A 17,466-nucleotide genomic window follows, 5' to 3' on the forward strand; every position below is an offset into this window, starting at 1 on the left:
GGGGGGGGAGAGGAACACCAGGTGTCGTTGTATGCCGATGACCTGTTATTGTATGTTGCGGACCCAGTGGAGGGGATGGCGGAGGTCATGCGGATCCTTAGGGAGTTTGGGGACTTCTCGGGCTATAAGCTCAACGTGGGGAAGAGTGAGCTCTTTGCGGTGCATGTGGGGGACCAGGTAAGGGGGATAGACGAGCTACCACTAAAGAGGGCGGAAAGGAGCTTTCGGTACCTGGGGATCCAGGTAGCTAGGAGTTGGGGGGCCCTGCACAAGCTCAATTTGACACGGTTGGTGGAGCAGATGGAGGAGGATTTTAAAAGATGGGATATGTTGCCACTCTCACTGGTGGGTAGGGTGCAGTTGGTTAACAGTTGGTTAAAATGACGGTCCTTCCAAGGTTTCTCTTTGTATTTCAGTGCCTTCCCATTCTGATCCCCAAGGCCTTTTTTTAAACGGGTAAGCAGGAGCATCATGGGATTCGTGTGGGCAAATAAGACCCAGAGAGTAAAAAGGGTTTTCCTGGAGCATAGCAGGGGACAGAGGAGGGCTGGCGTTGCCAAATCTATGTGGCTATTACTGGGCAGCCAATGTGGCGATGATCCGTAAGTGGGTAATGGAAGGGGAGGGGGCAGCGTGGAAGAGGCTAGAGATGGCGTCCTATGTGAGCACGTGTCTGAGGGCGCTGGTGATGGCACCGTTGCCGCTCCCACCGACAAGGTACACGAGTCCGGTGGAGGCGGCGACGCTGAAGATTTGGGGACAGTGGAGGCATCATAGGGGTGAGGTGGGGGCCTCGGTTTGGTCCACGATTCGAGAGAACCATCGGTTCATCCCAGGAAGGATGGATGGGGGTTTCTGAGCTGGTATCGGTCAGGGATGAAAAGAATGGGGGACCTGTTCATTGATGGGACGTTTGCGAGCCTAGGGGCGCTGGAGGAGAAATTTGGGCTACCCCTGGGAAATGCTTTTAGGTATATGCAGGTGAGGGCGTTTGTGAAACGGAGGTGAGGGAATTCCCACTGCTTCCAGCACGCAGGATTCATGACAGGGTGATCTCGGGGGTATGGGTCTGGGAAGGCAAGGTCTCGGCGATTTACCAGGAGCTGCAAGAAGAGGAGGAGACCTCGGTGGAGGAGTTAAAGGGCAAATGGGAGGAGGAGGAGCTCGGGGAGGAGATAGATGAGGGTCTGTGGGCTGATGCCCTGAGTAGGGTTAATTCTTCCTCCTCTTGCGCCAGGCTCAGCCTGATAGAGTTTAAAGTTGTTCACAGAGCGCATATGACAGGGGCGAGGTTGAGTAAGTTCTTTGGGGTGGAGGACAGATGTGTGAAGTGCTCGGGGAGCCCAGCAAATCACATCCATACGTTCTGGTCGTGCCCGGCGCTGGATGGGTTTTGGAGGGGTTTTGCGAGGACTATGTCCAAGGTGGTGAACGCCCGGGTCAAGCCGAGCTGGGGATTGGCATTATTTGTGATATCGGACGAGCCGGGAGTGCAGGAGGCGAAAGAGGCCGTTATTCTGGCCTTTGCGTCCATGGTAGCCCGGCGGAGGATTTTGTTGCTGTGGAAGGATGCGAAGCCCCCTAGCGTGGAAGCCTGGATTAATGACATGGCAGAGTTCATCAAGCTGGAGAGGATAAAGTTTGTCTTGCGAGGGTCTGTGCAAGGGTTCTTAGGGTTCTTCAGGCGGTGGCAACTGTTCCTAGACTTTCTCGCGGAGCGTTAGGAGGAGGTCAGCAGCAACAGCAACCCGGGGGGGGGGGGGGGGGGGGGGTTCTTTTGGGGTGGCGTTTGGGTTAGGGTGAGGTGTTTCCCTATTTGTGTTTTTATTGTTATATGGGGGGTTATTGTAGTTTGGGGAAATTCTATGTATAATTCTTGCGGGTGGTGTTCTTGTTTCTTTTTTCTGTAGGGGGGGGTTTATTGAAAATCTGTTGAAAATTTGAATAAAGATATTTTAAAAAAAAAGATCAATTGATAATTTCAATGACATGGAAGAAAAGTATATGAGAAAACGACTGAAATAACCAGTGTAGTTCTTTAGAGGGCAGGTGTGACAAATGGAGGTGTTTAGGAATATTGGCTTCTAAATATTGGGGCATTTAAGGGTTGCAAACCTGGGTTATAGTGTGCTTGACTGCAGTGATCATATTTCTAAAAAGCATTTTGTTTTGCAGGGCCTGGGAGCTTTTAGGAGCCAGAAGCTTAAATTGACCAGAGGAATGTGGTTTTTAGTCTGGGTTAATGTACTGTGGTTAGAATGGGGAAAGTCCCTGGAGAGTTGATATGCTTTCAGCTTGCAGGGTTTTTCAGCTTTGGGAGATTATATCATTGCTGGGTGGAGCCAAGGGATGCAAGAGACATTTTGGAAGAGCTTTGGAGAGCAGTTGAAGTCTGATCTGGGTGAGTCCACAATTCTCTCACAGTAGGATAGTTAGAAAAGAGTAATAAGTTCTGAAGCAGAGTCATCTTGTCTGAGGACAGGGTTGAAGCTGAAACACGTCGAGTGAAACCGTTTTTTTTAAGACATCGAACCAGAATCTGAAAGGGTTCCAACAGGAGCCACATCTGTTCTGTAAATCAAGTATTATTCTATGCCATGCTGATTTTAAGATGGATTGAGAGCTGTATGTTTATTTTCTTGTTGTTTAATGGGAAATAGAACAGGCGCTGGAATGTGGTGACTAGGGGCTTTTCACAGTAACTTCATTGCAGCGTTCATGTAAGTCTACTTGTGACAATAAAGATTATATTATTACTGTAAACTGTTCTTTTCGGATGTGAAGTTAAAGAGTTTAATATTGTATTCTGAATAATGTTTTGTTTTAAAAATACCAGATCCCTATTTCTTCATGTAATCCTTCCTAGAGTGAATCATTCTTTCCACACAGTCTTACAAATAAACTAAAATACTGGGGTTTCTGTCCAGTATCATGGCTACTGTTGGGATCTGATCTGGGATCAGAATACAAGTGAAAAGAAAACTTCAAAACAACAAATTTCCCTCATGTCATTTACGATAAACAAGTACAAGATAAAATACTTCTATAAGCACTTTATAGTAATTCCCATGGTCTGAGATTTTATCAGCTCAGTTCCTTTACTTTGATTAAGTCGATATAATGGGGACAGCTGTTCCCCTTAGTCAAAGGATCCGCTACGAGGGGAGAGGAGGTTCAGGGGGGGATGTGAGGAAAAACATTTTTACCCAGAGGGTGGTGATGGTCTGGAATGCACTGCCTGGGAGGGTAGTAGAGGCGGTTTGCCCAACATCTGTTAAAAAGTATCTGGATGAGCACTTGGTATATCATAACATTCAAGGCTATGGGCCAAGTGTTGGCAATTGGGTTTAGGTTGGTAGGTCAGGTGTTTTTCATGTGTCGGTGCAGGCCCGTTGGGCTAAGGGCCTCTTCCGCACTGTATTTTCTGTGACTCAAATTTATATCTGGTTTCCACGGGCAGTGAAGTTCAAAGAAGTGGTTAAGTATAACTTCAATCTAGTGTCAGCTTTCAGAATGGCCTGGGATCAGTCAACAACATATTAGTTACTCTCAGACCGCCTGTGACGGAAGGAAACTTTTTCACCTGAAAGAAATTCATGCCACAAATTACCATGTGAAAAATTCCAACGTAGATAACAAAGATTTCATTTTCAAATTAATCTGTCAAACTATGAGGAAAAAACCCAGAGTTCATCAAATTAAGGAAAGCATCAAACCATGTTAAATAATAACAGATAGTTAAATTTCTACAAGGAATTATACTCCTTCGGCAAACTTAGGAATTTCTATTAGGAATTATACTAAGAATATTAGGAATTTCTACAAGGAATTATACTCCTTCTATAAACTTTAGCAACATTGGCTGACGATTTCCTCAGAGCTGCTACTGTCGTAAATCTGCCATGGGTCAGACGGGAAACAGGTTTTCCAGCACATTAGTAGCAAAGCTGTGCTGGCGGAGAGATGGCAGCTTTTAGGAAATTCTTGGCCATGATACATCAATTTTTAACCTGATGAAACTACTTACCAAAGTACATCAAATCCACTGTAAGCTGCCACACGTTCAGGCATGTGCAGTGTGTGTAAAGGGTCCACTATTCCAAGGACTGGTTTCAGAACCCTGCTGGCAATGCCTAAAAAGGAACATTCAGCAGACAGTACCAAAACAAAACTATCTAGCTTTACTGTCAAAAAAATTGGTTCCTTGTGAAATTTTAAAAATTATTTCAGCTCTTATTTATTTTGAGATTTAGTAATATGAACTAGAAAGAAATACAGTAATTGTTGACAGAACCATGATAAAACTCTAAACATAACGGGCGAGATTACCGGCTGCGTTGCACCCGGAAAGCAGCACGGTTCAGCCGGCAGATGCCAGGAAATCCCTCTTCCGGGATCTATCTGGCTCGCCACGCCTTGCGAGATCTACCCAAGATGCATTCCTGAGATCTAACCAAGGCATGGGATCTAACCCTCCCGCCTTGTAGATCTCGGATGAGCACCATTCAGTGCTGGTCTCCACAAATGGGGACCAGACAGAATGTCACTCGTGGAGGTCTCCCAGGGGTTCGGAGGCCCCCAGATGCTTGCCCTCTGGGCTGGGTGTCACCCTGGCACTGCTGGTGCCACCCAAGCTCCCTGACACTGCCAACTGGCACTGCCAGCCTGGCACCCTGATAGTGCCACCTGGGTGCCAGCCTTGCACTGCCAGGGTGCCAACTTGACATTTTCCACCTGAGGGGGATTGGGCCTGGGGGATGGCTTACGTGGGGGTACTGAGGACTCCCTTTTAGGTAAGATTGGGCTTGTGAGATTTCAGGGGTCGCATCGGAAGTCGAGAGATCAGGACACCACTGAATCTCTCCCTGTACTGGTCCCACGCCAGCGCACGGGTTTCCAACGAGCAGAGCTCCTCAGTGCAGAAAACGGGACTAAGTGTGACCTCGGCCGGACGTTCCCTGCTGAAGCCTCCAATCTATCCAAATGGCCGTTCAATAGCAAGGCATTTCTTGGCGCTCTGAATGCTGGGGAACACCCAGCTAATCGTGCGCTATGGGACTCTATTCCTACTTTGGTAGATTGCGCCCTGTAACTCCGAAAGTCCATGGGCCCAGAATTTATGCCACCAGCGTCCACTAGGAATGTCTGCCATGATCATTGCTGTATATTCTGGGCAGAGGGATAGGTTATCACATGACCCTGCCTTTGTTACACACCTTTACAACTAGGATTGTTTTTAGGGGACCTGCCATCGAGAAAAGTCAAAGTCTGATGGAGGGGTCCAGGGTACAACTTTATCGAAGCCCCCAATAGGCGACAGAAAGAAAACTCTGTTGTGGGGATGATATCCAGCATAACTAGGTCCTGGCCTAATTTCTGGCCTTTTTGTCCAGCAGGGTAGGTAACAGGAAAATCAGTGGATGTAGCATATTTGGATAACAGTATACATCCGTTAAGATGTCAGAGCAGAGGTTGTTGCACAAGTTGTGGGCTTGGCTGCGTGGGTTTCCTCCAGATGTTCCGTTTTCCTCCCACAGTCCAAAGATATGCGGTTTAGGTGGATTGGCCATGATAAATTGCCCCATCATGTCCAGGGATGTGTGGGTTGAGTTACTGGGATAGGGCGGGGTGGACATGGGTAGAGTGCTCATTCGAAGGGTCGGTGCAGACTTAATGGGCCAAATTACCTCCTTCTGCATTGTAGGGATTCTATGATTTCTATGTAGTTTGGGGTAATGCATTAACATGGGTTGAATCGGTTATTTGTGGGACGGCATGTAACTCATGGAGTGTCACAAGGATAAGTGCTTGGACCCCACCTGTTTATAATCTACATTGTTGCCTTAGTTGGGGAACTGAGTCCAATTGAGGCATCAAAGCTAGTAATTTTGATAGTTAGCACATGTGCAAGTCCCTAAATTTCAATTAAAAAAAAATAAAATACTTTGTTAAATCTAAAAAGGTGAATTTAAATAAAATCTAATTTATTTAAAGATTTCAGGAAGCTGAACAGATCTTAATATGTGAAATCACATAAATACGTAGAGATGGCTATGCTTTTCAATTTAATAAACATCCTTGAATTTCTGTTTAATCCATATCGCATACCGATATGTAAAAACGTAACGTAACACTGAGGTGATGCGAATCTGAAACTGGAAGCTATGGAGTCAATTCGCAGCCAGCTATACTGAACACACAAATGACAATGTCAATTCTTTTCTTCTCCCCCATCACCACAGATATATTTGTTTTGTTCTTTAGCGAATCCAAGCACATAATAGTTTAAAAATTATCCGGCATTTCTGTTCAAGAGCTCACATTCTTTCTGCCCTTTGCTCATGTTGGCCGCGGTCTACTGGCTTCTCACGCCGGCAGGATATTCTGGTCCCACGCCAGCCCACGGGTTTCCCAGTGACGAGGGGTGCAGTCATCGGGAAATCCCTTTGACATCAGCGGGGTTGGTAAATCCAGCTGGCGGGCCGCCTCCACCACTGAAAAACAGGTGGCGGGTTGGTCGGTAAATCCCGCCCAACATGTTTACTGACAATACAAAGCTATGAAGGGAAGTTGTGAGAAGGACATAATCAGGCTGCAATGAAAATTAGACTGGTTAAGTGAGTGGACAAGAAGATGAATATGGAGTAGCATAAGGGGAAGTGTAAAATTATACCCTTTAGTCAGAAGAATTAAAATGTGACTATTTTTTTAAAAGGTGATCAAGACTAGAATATTATGAAATTCAGAGGGATTTTGGTGCTTTTGTACATGGATCCCAGATAGTTAACATGTAGGTCCAGAAAGCAATTATGAGAACAAATGTCATGTACGCCTTCATTGTCAGGAGGTTGGAGTATAAAAGTAAGGAAGTCTTGCTGATATTATATAGAGTTTTGAGAGGTGCACACCTGGAACACGGTGTACAGCTTTGGTCTCCTTACCTATGGAAAGATATACTTTACTTTATAGGGGGCACAACAAAGTTTGACCAGATTGATTCCTGGGATGAAAGGGTGTACTATGATATCCTGCATTCTTTCATATTTAGGAGAATGAGGTGACCTCATTGAAATGAAGAAATTAATGGCATCTATCCTGTCAAGCCCTGTGCGAGGCTGATTCCCCTGGTTGGAGAGTCTAGATCTGGTGGGTCATAGTCCAGATCTGGAGTTAGCAATTTAAGACAGGGAGGAGAGCTTTTCCTCACTCAGAGGGTTATGAATCTTTGGAATTCTCTAACCCATAGGGATGTGGATGCTCAGTCGATGACCATATCCAGGGAAACGATTGTTAGATTTTTGGGCACTGAGGCATATGGAGGAAAGCGGAGTTGATATTAAAGTTGAATTTTGAAACTATGGAATGGCACAGCAGGCTCAAGGGCTGAATGACCTTGTCCTGTTTCTGAAGTTCCTAAAACAAAGGAGACTTTGAGGACGGTAAATTGGACAGTCACAATAATGGACATGTGGTTCATAGTGCGATTCACACTGTGCCGATTCAATGTTGAGCAGTCAGCATGCCACCTTTGTGCTGTCTGCCCAATATCATGGTTGTAGTCTGCAGCCAATGTCAACCACACTGTTGAATGGTTGCATTTCTCAGTAGTGGGCCCCAAATTATGACTGACCAGCATGAATTAAAGCTAAACCACACTACTCAAAGTCTCACACCTTGATCCCACAGCTGCATACATTGCCAGGTATTCAACTATGACAGCATTATCACCCAAACACATTGCACCGTGCTCACTCCTACTTCCAGGATAAGATGGCTGCATTAGGCAGCAACAGCAGCTAGCTGGCAGGGCACAGGCATGGTTGCATGCCCATGGAGGATACCATACCTGACATCATTGGAGCAATTAATGTTGAGGCTGTGGCTATTGCAAGATACAAAATCCGAGAAAGTGATAGTGCCTCCTACCTACATCCCACTTCTCCCTCATTTATAAGAAAACAAAACGGGCAGCACGGTGGTGCGGTGGTTAGCACTGCTGCCTCACGGCGCCGAGGTCCCAGGTCGATCCCGGCTCTGGGTCACTGTCCGTGTGGAGTTTGCACATTCTCCCCGCGTTTGCGTAGGTTTCACCCCCAGACCCAAAAAAAGATGTGCAGGCTAGGTGGATTGGCCACGCTAAATTGCCCCATAATTGGAAAAAATGAATTGGGTACTCTAAATTTATTTTTTTTAAATAAAAATAAGACCACAAAACCATAAGACATAGGAGCAGAATTAGGCCATTCAGCCCATCTCGTCTGCTCCGCCATTCAATCATGGCTGATATGTTTCTCATCCCCATTCTCCTGCCTTCCCCCCCATAACCCCTGACCCAATAATCTCTTCTGATTTATAAATTGCAGATTGTGTAAGGATGCATCATCTGTTCACCTCCATGCCTCACACAATGCTACCCTCGTGCTTTTCTCCTTTCAGTTACCAAACAACTGTCATCTGGGTGGTGGTGGTGGCGACACGGTGGCACAGTGGCCAGCACGGCGCTGAGGACCCGGGCTTGATCCCGTCCGTGTGGAGTTTGCACATTCTCCCCGTGTCTGCGTGTGCCTCACCCCCACAACCCAAAAAGATGTGCAGGTTAGGTGGATTGGCCACGCTAAATTGCCCCTTAATTGAAAAAAAAAGAATTGGATACTCTAAATTTATAAAAAATAAAAAATCTGGGTGGTGATGGAAGAGAAAGAAGAAATTAATGATGAAGAGATGTCACCATGCAATTTCATACCAGCACACACCAACTTAGACAATGACACTGTGTAATTCAGATGATATAGCATGCAGGCAGGATCTGCACATGTTGGGACATGGGGCACAAGTAGCCTGCAACCAGAGTATCGGGTAAAGAAAGCTTGCCAGAGGGCGAGATCGCCAATGAGTTGTGCTGCAGCAGACTCAGATGAAGACTTTGATGCCACTGGTTACTGGGTGTCTACAATTAAATATTTGGTTAATTGGTAGGTCTACCAGAAAGTCTGTGGCTGCTGTCAAGGAGCATGGAGGAGACCTGCTTCAATTTTGCACAGAGCTTGGAGCCCACCTTTTCAACTTGGACAGTGGGGCTAACTTCATCAGCACACCGAGCATCAAACCAGGTTGCAGCATCTGATGCCCAATGTTTCAGCCTCCACAGGAGAAGCAGAATATACCCGATGTCTGGGTGCTGCAGTGGAAGCTCAGACTAATGTTATGCAAGGTCACCATTCTGCCATGCAAGCTCAGACTGCTGCCATCAAGGCTGTGGGTTACAGTATTCAAAGGGACTTGTAGGGTGTCATAGCAGTCCAGCAATCTTATCTCCAACACAGTACTAGGACTGCTGAGATACTGCTCCGGGTGAGCAACAGTGGTTCCATGTAGCACAGCTTGCTGTCTTCTCTCAGAAAGGCAGAATTCACCGCTTTCACCACTGCCACTTTGTTAGCCAAATAGGCCAGATTCCATTCTAAGATAGTACTGTCCACAGTCAGGCTTTCTAGGCCCCGAGCTGCTTGAGGTCATCCTCCAAGGTCATCTACAGTTTCCCTCACTGACAGTCAGCATTTCATCAGCCATGTTGTGGCCACCTGGGTTACACTGAATAGGAACACCAGGCCTAGCAAAGGTACGTGGAAGACAGGCAGTCAGGGAATACACAAGGGTAAATACTTTACACTTATCTGAGAAGCAGTACGATTTCAAGTAAATAATTTACATTGGAATGGGTATTTTGTGTTTTTTATTTAAAAGAATCATCTTTATTGTCACAAGTAGGCTTACATTAACACTGCAATGAAGTCACTGTGAAAAGCCCCTCGTCGCCACATTCCAGCACCTGTTTGGGTACACGGAGGTAGAAAATTCAAAATTACCTAACAGCATGTTTTTCGGGACTTGTGGGAGGAAAGCGGAGCACCCGGAGGAAACCCATGCTGACTCGGGGAGAACGTGCAGACTCCACACAGGCACTGATCCAAGCCGGTAATCAAACCTGGAACCCTGGCGCCGTGAAACAACAGTGCTAACCACTGTGCTACCGTGCTGCTCGTATATTTGTGTTGTGGCCAAGCGGCTTTGTGATGGTCAGTGCGAGCAGGAAACTGGGACTGTTGGGGAATGGGGATTGCATTTGCTGATTTCCCTGTCAGGTGACGGCCGAACAGAAAGTGGTTGGCTAGGTTGCTTCCTCCCTCCTTCTTCCCCTTGCTCATCAGTTGGTAGCAGCTTTGTGCAGCATGCAGCGGAGCACCACATCTTGACCCTACTCTGCAGAGTACTGAAGGGCTCTTCCAGAGTGGGCCAGGCAGCAAAGACTGTGTTCTCACACTCCACTGGTCTATTCTGTGACTTTTCCTATAACAGCATGGCTTCCATTGTGTACATTCTGTCTGCCTATGCATGGGTTGAGCACCAGGGCCATAAATCATGCCATTAGTGAATAGATGTTGTCACCTAGTAGCCACCTTCCTCGTGCACTGCAGTGGCTCAAATGCGGGTAGCACAGCTGAGTAACAAAGAATGAAGGCACCATAATAGCTGCCAGGGTACTGGGCATTGACCTACATGATTGACTGCCAATCGTCACACACCAGCTGTCGTTGAGCGAGTGGACTCCATTTTGCGTGTAGTACATCTAACAGCTGATAAACGATAATTGCAAAAGGTGCACTAAATGGCCCTCTGTACCTTGGAATGCCTGCAATCCTCCCAAAACGACATGCTTGCCATGCCTGCTGCTCTCCGGCAAGCAAGAATAAAATGCAGCTCGCACTTACTGGATAGAATGTTAGCCTCATTTTCAGGCATTGGGACCATTTGTGGGACCCTGACCCTGCACAGGTCAGAGGTCAGATCTGTGGCATGATCGAGCAGCAGGTGACCAACTAGCATGCCGCCTCCACACTCATCATCTGTGGGGGTTCCTTCTGTAAGATCGTACTGCTGCACACAATTAAGTGATAAATGTTCCTTTACATATCCTGATTGGTTGCCTGCCATAGCAAGCCCACTTCTGGAAATATCTCCTGGAGGGAGCCAACCTGATGTACGGCGTTTCAAATTTCTACACTCCCTCCCAATCCTCCTCCTTAGGGCTAGTAAGATTGTGTCCATTGCGAGCCTCAGTGAGTCCTTTTACAAAACCGGCAAAAAAACTACAAGATTTCAGAAATAGCTCCCAGCTGAAAGGAGCCTCACAGAATCAAAGTTCATTACTATGGTCACCTTCTTTGCCATTTGCAGTGTGGTCCTTGCCTTGCTCTGAAGTTGCAGTTACAACTGCAGCAGGTGGCAGATTTCAGTAAGGACATTGTGAGCAAAATGAAAATATTTCATACATTGCTCCTCGCTGAGATTCAGGTAGAAGATTTGCTCCCTGGCCATCTTGGGAAGACATTACTTTCCTGCTCAGAGCCCTTCTCCCTCTTCCTCTTCCCTCTGTTAGCAGGTTGTCTTGATTTGTGCTGCTCCTGTTAATTGTCCCAGTCAAGCTATATTATAAGGGGGTTACAAACTACCGCATGCATATCTGGGAGCACCTGGTTTGCATAGGCGCCTTGATAAAGTCTTCAGCACCTGCCACACCACTCCCTTTGCACCTTAGCAACTTTAAAGAACTCTGATAAAGCACCAAACACTTGCAACGACCGCAGAAATCAGTCAACAACTAACTTGCAAGGGGTTTCATATATTACTGGTGGGAGGGTCCTTCCCTAGCATTTGAATATATATTCAGTGGCGTTGAGTAATTAAGAGGGGCATTAGTTGGAGCATTGAGCTCCAAAAGGGCAGCAACGGTGATAAATCAGTATTCCAGGTGACACTCGCTGCCCAATAGGAGCGGCGTGGTGGCACAGTGGTTAGCACCGCTGTCTCACAGTGTAGGGTCCCAGGTTCGATTCCTGGCTTGGATCACTGTCTTTGCGGAGTCTGCACGTTCTCCCAGTGTCTACGTGGGTTTCCTCTGGGTGCTCCAGTTTCCTCCCACAAGTCCCGAAAGACGTACTGTTAGGTGAATTGGACATTCTGAATTCTCCCTCTGTGTACCCGAACAGGCGCCGGAATGTGGCGACTAGGGGATTTTCACAGTAACTTCATTGCAGTGTTAATGTAAGCCTACTTGTGACTCTAATAAAGATTATTACATGTTAACAGCCTTACCAATTGAGTCTGGTGTGACTCACATCGAGAGTGTGGGCGCACGGTACTTAGGGCATCTGAGGACACTCCTACTGTCCAAAATACAGGTTCTATAGATCCCATCTGGGTCGTAATAATTTACAAGTACCCTTACTATATTAACATGAACCTCATCACAATTTGCATTGTCATGGTTATTCACTTGTACCTGTTTTAACTTTCATAGCTTCATAGTCAAATATTGCCACACCTGTGGTCTCACTTCCAGTGCCAGCTGTAGTGGGGACTGGGAAAATGACAAAATGTGATTTGTTAAGAATTGCATTTTTGGTTTTCCATACAATTTTAACATTCAATTTCAACATTAAATTCCCTCATTCCAACAATTCATTGATTGGAAAAAGCTTTCGGAGGTCTTTAGGCCATTAAACGCACTATGGAAATGCAAATCTTTCTTTTTACCTTTTAAATCTGTAATGACTACAGAAACATGATATATAAAATATAATTTTGTCCAATCAACAATGAGTGCAATTTTGTAACATTTAGGCCCCGATATCCATTGGTTAGCACTGCTGCCTCACAGCGTCAGGGACACGGGTTAGATTCCGATCTTGGGTGACTGTAAGGAGTTTATACATTCTCCCTGTGTCTGCGTGGGTTTCCTCCTGGTGTTCCAGTTTCCTCCTACAGTCCAAAGATGTGCAGGTTAGATGGATCAGCCATACTAAATTGTCCCTTAGTGTGCAAAGGTGAGGTGCAGTTACGGGGATAGGGTGGGGGAGTGGGCCTGGGTAGGGTGCTCTTTGAGAGGGTCAGTGCAGACTCGATAGGCTGAATGGCCTCCTTCTGCACTGTAGTGGTTCTCTGATTTCTATGATAACCACCAAGATATAAATATGTGCACAGGGGGCAGGTGAGGGGTGGTGGGAGAGACAAGTTATAGATGGGAAACTTGGTAGTTTATAAATACAGGATATATTTTGAAAAATTAAATTATTTAAATGTAAATAAGTTTGTTAGAATGTTTATGCCAGGTGGGAAAGCCTGCAGTCATAGGCACAGCGGAGGAGCAGGCAGGGAGAGATCACAGTTGTAGGTCTAGTGGGGGGATGGGACAAGTCCAGGTGGGGGAGATGGTGTCCAGAGCAGGGTCTGATTTTGGGGTGGTGGGGTGCGGGAAAAGATAGTGGTCGGTGGGCAGAACTTGGTCAATGGGGGTGAGCAGATGGTAGTGGCGGGGCTGAGTGCAGTTGAGGGGGAAGGGTGTTGGAGGGTAGCCGATGGCGGTGAGGGATGTCTGATCATAGGGAGCTGGGAGCAGACAAATCATGTTGGGGAGGATGTGAGCTTTACAGTTTATTCTCATGCCCACATATCTGGCTTTGGCATGCTGCAATGTTCCAGTGAAGTGCACTGCAAACCGGAGGAACATTATCTCATTTTCCTCTGGACTCAACGCTGAACATAAGAACATAAGAACTAGGAGCAGGAGTAGGCCATCTGGCCCTTCGAGCCTGCTCTGCCATTCAATGAGATCATGGCTGATCTTTTGTGGACTCAGCTCCACTTTCCGGCCCGAACACCATAACCCTTAATCCCTTTATTCTTCAAAAAACTATCTTTATCTTGAAAACATTTAATGAAGGAGCCTCAACTGCTTCACTGGGAAGGGAATTCCATAGATTCACAACCCTTTGGGTGAATAAGTTCCTCCTACACTCCGTCCTAAATCTACCTCCCCTTATTTTGAGGCTATGCCCCCTAGTTCTGCTTTCACCCGCCAGTGGAAACAACCTGCCCGCATCTATCCTATCTATTCCCTTCATAATTTTCTATGTTTCTATAAGATCCCCCCGCATCCTTCTAAATTCCAACGAATACAGTCCCAGTCTACTCAACCTCTCCTCGTAATCCAACCCCCTCAACTCTGGGATTAACCTTGTGAATCTCCTCTGCACACCCTCCAGTGCCACTACATCCTTTCTCAGGTAAGAAGACCAAAACTGAACTCAATACTCCAGGTGTGGCCTCACTAACACCTTATACAGTTGCAGCATAACCGCCCTAGTCTTAAACTCCATCCCTCTAGCAATGAAGGATAAAACTCCATTCACCTTCTTAATCGCCTGTTGCACGTGGAAACCAACGTTTTGTGACTCATGCACTAGGACACCAGGTCCCTCTGCACAGCAGCATGTTTTATATTTTATCATTTAAATAATAATCTCTTCTGCTGTTATTCCTACCAAAATGGATAACCTCACATTTGTCAACATTGTATTCCATCTGCCAGACCCTAGCCCATTCACTTAAACTATCCAAATCCCTCTGCTGACTTCCAGTATCCTCTGCACTTTTTGCTTTACCACTCATCTTAGTATCGTCTGCAAACTTGGACACATTGCACTTGGTCCCCAACTCCAAAATGAACAATTGTGGGCCCAACACTGATCCCTGAGGGACACCACTAGCTACTGATTGCCAACAGAGAAACACACATTAATCCCCACTGTTTGCTTTCTATTAATTAACCAATCCTCTATCCATGCTACTACTTTACCCTTAAAGCCATGCATCATTATCTTATGCAGCAACTCGGAGTTCAATAACTTTGGACTGTGAACTCTCTCTTCCATTATGACATTTTTAAAAAATCCTAAATAGTTTTTTGTCCCAACGAAACAACCCCCGTCACAACCCCCACACCCATTGGACCATTGGTCACTTGTTCTTAAGTTTGGCTTTCACAGAGGATTGACCTTTGTTCTGTAATTTAACACATGCTGCTATCTTACCTTTATGCCACTATCAGCACCCCCATGCTTCTTTTTTTCTTGTCCCCAAAACATCTTTGTCCAATCTCTCCTAGCTCACACCTATCCCTTAACTTCTTCTTTGTTCCACCTGTTCCACCCCCTCTATAATAATATAAATTCCATAATTTTCTCCCTCTCTTGAGCTCTGAAGAAGTCTTATGGACTGCAACATTAACTCAGTTTCTCTCACCACAGATGCTGCCCGACATGCTGAGGTTTTTCAACATCTTCTGTTTTTATTACAGGTACGTTTGTTAGGCTAGAGATAACAATCCTGCTCTTCCCAGCCCACAGGAAATGTTGTAAAACAACCTACTGATCAGGGTTAAAAACAGAATTGCTGTTAAAAAAAAGGCACACAGCATCCTGAAAAGGTTTGAACAGCCAACCCGTCTCCTGCAAGTGGATTGATACTGTTCCACCTCTGTTAAATCTGGAAGTGGGTCAATTTGGTTCCTGTTTCAAATTTTTAACTTCCGACTGGAATCAAACCCAGCTGATGTGAGGGTTAGAATCATCCCCTTAATGTCAATCGTGAAAGAAAAAAAAAAGATTTGCATAATCTTTCATGATCTTAGGATATCTCTAAGTGCTTGACTACCAATTAAGTACTTTTGAAGTGTAGCCTCTCTTCTTGTTGGAAAAGCTGCACCAATTTGTCTAATGTCAATTCCCACAAAAGTGATAATAACCAAACAATCAGTTTTTTGTGATGTTAGTCGAGGAACAAATATTGAGCAGAAAACCGGGAAGAACCTCTCCCACCCACCCACCACCCCAGCTCTTCTTCAAATTTGTACCATCCTCTTGAGGGAGTAGACAGGACCTCGGTTTAACATCTCATTCAAAAGACAGCGCTTCCAACATTGCAGCACTCTCAGTATCACACTGGCACGTCAACGTTATGTGTTCAGCTACCTGGAATGGAACCTGAATGCATAATCTTCTGACTCAATCTTCTGCGACCAACAGATAAAACTCTTCATTTGGTAAGTCAGAATCTTTCAAGCCAAAATATAACTTACTTACAACTAGGGGCTTTTATAATCAGCTTTTACTAAATTCCCCCAATTTTTAAACAAGTTACTGCACTGGTTAAAAAAAGCTTTCTTTGCACATTCTCCCCATGTCTGCGTGGGTTTCACCTCCACAACCCAATGATGTGCAGGTTAAGTTGATTGGCCACGCTAAATTGCCCCTTATTTGGAAAAAAAGAATTGGATACTCTAAATTTATAAAAAATTTAAAAACTAAAAATCTGGGTGGTGGTGGAAGAGAAAGAAGAAATCAATGATGAAGAGATGTCATCATGCAATTTCATACTGGCACACACCAACTTAGATAATGCTACTGCGTAATTCAGATGATCTGCATATGTTGGGACATGGGGCACAAGTGGCCTGCAGCCAGAGTATGGGGCAAAGATAGCTTGCTGGTTCTGCCATTCAAGGAGAGAAATTCCTTGCTTTTGGTGGATCCTCAGATGTGCATATTATGCTAGTGATAATTAGCTTGAGAACTAGAAATTAGTTACTCAAGCTTAGCAAGTGATTTGTTTATCCCACAACTAGAGGTGGTAGTTGGAATTATTGCAGACATAGTGAAAACTTAAGTTTGTTTCTTCATACCTCTTCTCCCTCAATCCACTCCTTCCAGTTTTCAGGTCAATGTTTCTCCCTCAACTAACATCACAAAAAACTGATTGTTTAGTTATCACTTTTGTGGGAATTGACATTAGACAAATTGGTGCAGCTTTTTCAACAAAAAGAGGGACTACACTTCAAAAGTACTTAATTGGCAGTCAAGCACTTTGAGGCATCCTGAGGTCATAAAAGGTATTCCTTTTTCTTTAACTATTCACACAAAGGGGATAATTCTAACGCTCAGAGCAGATGGGTTTGATTCCAGTTGGAAGTTAAAAACTTGAAACAGGAACTAAATTTACTCACTTCCGGATTAAATAATTTCAAATTCTACCTCCAGTTGTGAGAAAAACAAACCACTTGCTAAGCTTAAGTAACTAATTGCTTCAAGATAACTATTTTAAATTGCTTAAGGTGAACTCTCATATATCCGACCAGTCACTCTTTAGTGCTGTGGAGGGTAGCATAGTATAGAATGGTTCAGTGCATTATCTTTCTGAAAACTGTTCAAAATCTCCTTCCTACAGCCAGCAGTCCACAATCTGAATGGTCTTAGATTTGCAGCTTGACTAAGATTGGAAGGGAGGTGAAATTGGCATTTAAGAACATATCAAATACTGAATATCAATAATGAAAATAGATTACACACACTAATATTTGTTTTATCAACAGTATAGGTAGGTAGATTTACAACAGAATCAAATATCTGCATTTACCAATGAACTTCTATGATGGTTTAAATGTTCTCAAATGTTTAAATCAATATCATTCTTTTTCAATATTTGCATGTGGTACAGTATTGCTGGGAATTTTCTGCCAATCAACATTTCTCACTTACACTGATTCCTTTCCAAACACAAAAGCCATTTGCA

At 45.0% G+C, this 17,466-nt stretch overlaps 1 protein-coding gene across 1 annotated transcript in view; it reads right to left on the reverse strand.

Moving 5' to 3' along the window:
* The window catches only part of adhfe1 (alcohol dehydrogenase iron containing 1), a 94,175-nt gene that overhangs the window by 41,591 nt on the left and 35,118 nt on the right, over positions 1-17,466 (reverse strand). Inside the window, exons 7-8 of the mRNA XM_072467647.1 lie at positions 12,341-12,418; positions 4,028-4,133 (exon numbers count right to left, since the gene is read on the reverse strand). Of these exons, the coding sequence (XP_072323748.1) occupies positions 4,028-4,133; positions 12,341-12,418 (184 nt within the window). The remainder of the gene's footprint in view (positions 1-4,027; positions 4,134-12,340; positions 12,419-17,466) is intronic.

Source organism: Scyliorhinus torazame, chromosome 11 (assembly GCF_047496885.1).
Source record: "Scyliorhinus torazame isolate Kashiwa2021f chromosome 11, sScyTor2.1, whole genome shotgun sequence".
Lineage (NCBI taxonomy): Eukaryota > Metazoa > Chordata > Chondrichthyes > Carcharhiniformes > Scyliorhinidae > Scyliorhinus > Scyliorhinus torazame.